The sequence below is a fragment of the Macadamia integrifolia genome, unplaced genomic scaffold, assembly GCF_013358625.1.
Source record: "Macadamia integrifolia cultivar HAES 741 unplaced genomic scaffold, SCU_Mint_v3 scaffold1910, whole genome shotgun sequence".
Classification (NCBI taxonomy): Eukaryota; Viridiplantae; Streptophyta; class Magnoliopsida; order Proteales; family Proteaceae; genus Macadamia; species Macadamia integrifolia.
This window is the reverse complement of record NW_024868413.1, coordinates 146400-152155: the sequence shown is the minus strand read 5'-3', so window position 1 is coordinate 152155 and position 5756 is coordinate 146400. Positions and strand designations below refer to the sequence as shown.

Genomic DNA, 5756 nt, shown 5'->3' with positions numbered 1-5756 from the left:
CGACCTGGACCGACCGTTTATAGACCGGCCCGGCCCGGCCCATTTATTAAACGTGTCGGGCTTGAGCCCGGCCCGTTTATAAATGGTCGGTCTTGATTTTGCTACTTGAACCGTCGGGCGCCCGACCGAGACCGACCGAATAACGCCCGACCGAGACCGACCGAATAACGCCCGATCGAGACCGGCCTATTGTGCACCGACTTGGCCCGACCCTTTAATGATTGTAGAATACCTATTTTACCCCCCAAATTAAAGAATAAAAACTAAAAAGTAAAGACATGTTCACATTTTAAATAATGATTATATTTGGTATCATTTATTGATTTATTGTCATTTTTTTGGGCTTGCATGAGTGGGCCGGAATATAATAGCACATTTTAAAGAGGGCCCGTTTAAAAACCGGTTAAAGCCCGTTTAACATTAAACATGTCCGTAGCCCGGTTAAGGCCCGACTAAAGCCCGATTAAGGTGGCCCGATTATAATCCGAGACCGACCGACCGAATATAAAGTGTACCATGCCCTCAATAACTAAGCCCGATTAGTTAAATGGGCGGACACGGTGTAGCCTTTGAAAGTCTTCAAGCCCGATTAAGCCCGATCGAAACCGAACCGGCCCGACCGGTTGACATCCCTACTGAGCAGCACATTCAACAATTTGTTTTACCTTCTTTGTAGACACATTATGTGCAATCTTGGTACAATAAGCCATATTGTGCATCATCACTAGTTCAAGTTACTAGACATTGTGTGCAGTCCAAGTTGGCCGTTGAATGCTCAACAATTCATGAAACAAATGGGTGTTTAGTGCTCTTCATTACTTTCAATGAAAGTTCGTAGGAACACTTTGAGCCAGTCATACGGGTGTTTAGTGCTCTTCACTGCTTTCAGTAAAAGTTGATTTATTTTCTTACATAAACATAACCTCTTATTTCCTGAGATTAAATATACGAATGCTTTTAAGATCTTTCAAGATGTAGGATAAATGATGTCACTTAACCTGCCGACCAACGAAATTATCCCAAGAGGCTCCAGTCACTTTCAAACGTCATGACACATAAAACAAACATTCTTATGATAAATAAATAATAATAATAATAAAAAACACACAAAAACAAATCCTCATAAAACAACCATAATTATTCAGCCCGGTGGATGTTGCCGTCAGCGTGATATCCCATTTGGAATTTATTATTTGAAGATCTAAAAGAAGTAAAAGTTTTAGGGAAACAGAAAGCTATCTATCTGTCGTGTGAAAAAAATCGTCTAAGCAGCTATATTAGTGTAGTGAGCATCGGGTGATTGGGAGTCTTTTGAGGTATATGTCAGAGGCTTTCAGTCATTCAATGCTCACCACTTCACTGCTCGCTACAGAGGATGTGGATTCCTATTTATGTGGCTCCTATGCCTAGACATAGGTCCATACAAAATTATCCTTACACACCTAACTACACCCCTTTTAAAATAAAAAAAGTCCTAGCCATGTTGATGCATTTTATGCATTATTATTGGCAACGGTGTTGGTGCAAAGGCCATGCGAAATGTTATTGTTCCACCGCACTCTGAAATTTGACTTGTATGATCCATCAGTCCAAATTTTTTAAGCCTCATCTAAATTGCAATGTGGAAATTATAGAAGCACATTCTGATTGAAAAATCATTATGGTTTGCTGACCCATTAAAATACAATACAAGGTTCTATAAAAATCCGGGTAGATTCTAAATAGTTCGATCCTTAACTAGGAGAAATTGGGATCAATAGGGCATTTATATCAAATGCACTTGAAATAAAATCAAATTGAATCAAATTTAATCGTTCTTGATCAGTTGAACCATAGTGTAGAGGTGATCCATCGAGTTGATAATATAGAGGGTACTCATTTGGATTTTCCAGAGGAATCGTCGGAGTCAAATGATACGGTGGTCATGTTGTCTTTAGAAACCTGGCCCATCTAGTCGTGAGAAGTTCTCTGTGACAAATTCATCGCACGAAAAGTACATCATTCTATCTTTGCTCCCATGATTGGGTTACTGAACTGTTCAATAGCATCTTTTATCCAATTGCACAAGTTTTATTTTCTATATTACATAAATTGTGCTACAGAATTTGTCCTACTTGATTTAGGGACATCTTCTCTTTTCTTTTGGTCAGCCCAAAAAAATTTGTAGCAATTGCCTTCTCTGTTTTTTTATGTCTTTTATATTCTTAATACACACAAATTTCCTATATAAAAATGTAAAAAATAATTCAAACGCCTGGAAGCATTCTATCATTAGCCTAAAATAAAAGAAACATAGCGACATTCAAAGTTGGCTAAATTAGAGTTCCAATTTCAAAGTTGGCCAATACATCATATCCTCTTCCTTCTTTTTTTTTTTTTTTTGGGTCCAGTGTTTCAGATTTTTCAAACTGTTGTGCCACATCGCCAGAATAGGGGTCCAGCCGTTCCGTGGGCCTATGCTTTGTTTTTGTTCCTGAAAATCAGAACGGAACATGCAGTTAGACCATAGGAATTTAATATGGAGCTCCGTTTGCTTGCAAGGGAAATTCAAAAGGAAAAGAAGCAAAATTTTTAAATTAAAAAAGGAAATATTTATAATCATTATCCTATGTGAGCAAATGTGATTGTATAAGCTATTTAATTTTTTAATCATATTTAGTAATAATACATTTTATATGTAATTTTTATTTTATATATTATAGTAAAGGGTTTTTGATACAAAGTAAAGTGAAATTTTATAATTAAATGTGGAATGATTTGAAGTTAATGATATGGTCACATAGGAGAGTGATTGCATATATTTGTTACTAAAGTACGGAAATTTCGCTACATTTCCCTTTAATAGGGGTGAATCTAAAAATAGTGTCAGGAAATGAATGACCAGTGCTAAATTTTTCTTATTCACTATTAGTCTTGCACCCTTTTGGAAAAAAAGGTGATCGATGAATTCCTTCTCTTGTTGGTTGAGAAAGAATTTTTGATGGAACCCATTGCCGCCAACAACAATGCATTGTCGAGATTATCAAACGACCCATCAAAGAATCAGATCTTCTTCGATGCACATTTGATGGCTGGGAGGGCCTCCCCCTAGCCCCTCCAGCATGCATCTGATAGTTCGGGAGATCTACATGCACTCCAAAGCCCTCCAATCATCAGATCCGCACCAGAAGGTTGGAGAGAATCCGGACACCCCATGGCAGGGACCTTTATGGAGAGAACCCCTTTTGGCGTCTGTCCAGAATTAATCCCATCTTTTTATCATTCCTTCGCCATCCATGTCAAGGACTCAGGCTCTGGTATTGTGCTTCAAAACATAATTCTTACAATCGTCCACTTCATAGATGAAACCCCTTAAGTTCCCATGATAACCCATTGAAAGAACCTTTCATTCTAGACTTTAGAGACCCCATCAAGCTGTATATCTGCTTTTCAAGTTTGTGAATCTAAAGTCATTGAGTAGTGCGAGGTTCCTTATCTCCTTAAAATCTTTGGTGGTTTCTTTCTCGTGTTTCTTTGAAACATAACCAACTTTTCTCTCTCTTTCACGGATGAACATCACATGTAATGAACGTATTTCAAAGCGGCACCTAAGTAGAGGTGAGGGAAGGGGAGGGAAAGCATGAGTGGTGAATCTTCACATAAGTGAATGTACATGAATGTCCCTGATCAATAGATATGGCATCTATTAAATGAGGAGAGAGAAAATAGATGTCATATCCACAGACCAAGAACGTTCACATACATGAAGATTCACCGGACTCGAGGGAGGTGACACTGACGCTTCAGGAGGTGGGGGCCCACTATAACAAGAGAGACTTTAAAAGGATACCATGAATGGATCCCCTTTCCTATCATCCCCCTCCCCTCTTGTGTGTGAGTAAAGTCTCATTAGGTAATTCTATTGGATGTAAATAACAAAAAAAAAAATCTCCTTGTCTCATTTTTTTTTTGGTAAAGTGCCCTTTTTCTCATCACTTAATCGATTTTTATACTTTCAGCTAAAAAAATATATATATAATTTTTTTATACATTCTATGCCTACTGTTTGAAGTGTTGCCCATTTTGATTGTGAATGTAGTGGGTCCCACGTAAGCATATTGTCATGTGTATACTTATTAAATTTTTTCTACGTTAAAAGTACAATCACATTTTTAGCATCCTCTCAACCAATCATGAGATTCTCTTTATGGGTAAAAGAATAAAAAATAGGTTATAATGCATTGTTATCTACCTAAGGGTAACAAAAAACTAGACAAACCCATACATATCCTACACAAAGGACAATTTATATAACCTTAGAAAAAAAAACATAGCAGCATGAAAGATTTTCATCCATTTTTCACTCTCTATCAGTTGTTGAGAGGGTGAATATAGCTAAGGACACTGAATATGGTTTGCACCAAGGCACAAAAAAATCCTATGACAACAAGATTCACTATCTTAGTCCGGATACTTGGCTTCACATACCTACAAATCTGACGCCGGACAGCAACAAGATGGTGGCTGTTTCCTACCTCCGATGTCTGCAACTTCAATAACGCATCCGGCAATTGTTGTTCATATTCAGGATCAACCTCAATGATACCTTGTGTGACAAGAACTTTGACTTCGTCACGACTACGGATGAGCTCTTTCATTAAACTTACATAAGCAGAAACTGAACGCCGGTTTATATCCAGCTCAAATTCAACTTCATCATTGATCACCTTCTGAAACAATGTCATAGTATGAGGTTCCATGCAGATGCAGGGGAGGTAAAGATAACCCCCTAACATTGTTTTCTTGAACTTTATCTGTCTCGTTCCCATTCCCTCTTCACTCTTGAAACTGATTCCCGCTGCTTGCAACTCCATCGCACCCCGTACTGTGGGGAAGTTGGTATAAAGGTAATCACCTTCCTCGATATGGTTGGCGCCGCGGCCATGGGAGGAGCCTGGTCCAGTCAATAGCAACCAAAGAGCTTGGCGAAGAGTAATAGGTTGTTCTTGATGCCAACGACGGCTCATCATCCTCTTGTGAAAAAGCCCATGAAGTCTCATCATATAATTTCCTTGGCTCTTCACTTGGTGTTCTAACATTGGTTCTACCAAGAAATCATACAAAACCATCCTTGCCAAGTCATTGGGTCGCTTCCATTTTCCTGATTTGAGTACCTTTTGGAAGAATCCCTGTTTCATCAACGCCTCAAGGATTACTAATGAAATTTGATTGTTGATAGAAAAAATATACCTGTTCACAAGAAATCTGATGACTTCCTTGTTCCATCTCTTTTCGCCGAAGAGTGGATCATCTGGAGGATAACCTAAGGGTTTTGGACCACCCAAAGAGCACAAGGCTACTTGTAGTATGAAACAACCTTGCTCTGTCATTACTTGCAGGAATTCTTCATTACTGCATTTGATGATATCTTCTTCAATATAGACAGCTCTGGCTTTTATCTCCACTCTTCCCACTGCATTCTTGTATAATTGGCTGGGGTCCGATTGGTTACCGCCGGTGCTTGCTAGGACATGTTGCCAGAGCCGATCTAACATAGGCACCCCCAACCCATCCTCACCAATGTATGACTTAAGCACCCTCTCCCATTTGGGGTAAAATTCATCATATTGCCAATCATGAGGGTAGAAGCATCTGCGAAACAAATCTAAATCAGCAAATTCCTTATAGGAGTAACCATCAAAGCTTTGTTTTAGGAACTTTCGTTCATCTTTTGACTGCAATGAAGTATGGTGAGGATAGCACATCCCCAACATTTT

At 38.8% G+C, this 5756-nt stretch overlaps 1 protein-coding gene across 1 annotated transcript; it reads right to left on the bottom strand.

Moving 5' to 3' along the window:
• Nucleotides 1-2372: 2372 nt before the first annotated feature.
• LOC122065169 lies at nt 2373-5750 on the bottom strand. Its single transcript, XM_042628973.1, has 2 exons — nt 4468-5750; nt 2373-2473 (listed from the first exon to the last, which is right to left on the bottom strand). The coding sequence occupies exons 1-2, from the start codon at nt 5742-5744 to the stop codon at nt 2455-2457; spliced, it is 1296 nt and encodes a 431-aa protein (XP_042484907.1). The 5' UTR covers nt 5745-5750; the 3' UTR covers nt 2373-2454.
• Nucleotides 5751-5756: the final 6 nt, after the last annotated feature.

What these genes read in the sequence shown, in the direction of transcription:
- LOC122065169 (XM_042628973.1), bottom strand. Translation starts at nt 5,744, where the DNA reads ATGTGCTATCCTCACCATACTTCATTGCAGTCAAAAGATGAACGAAAG.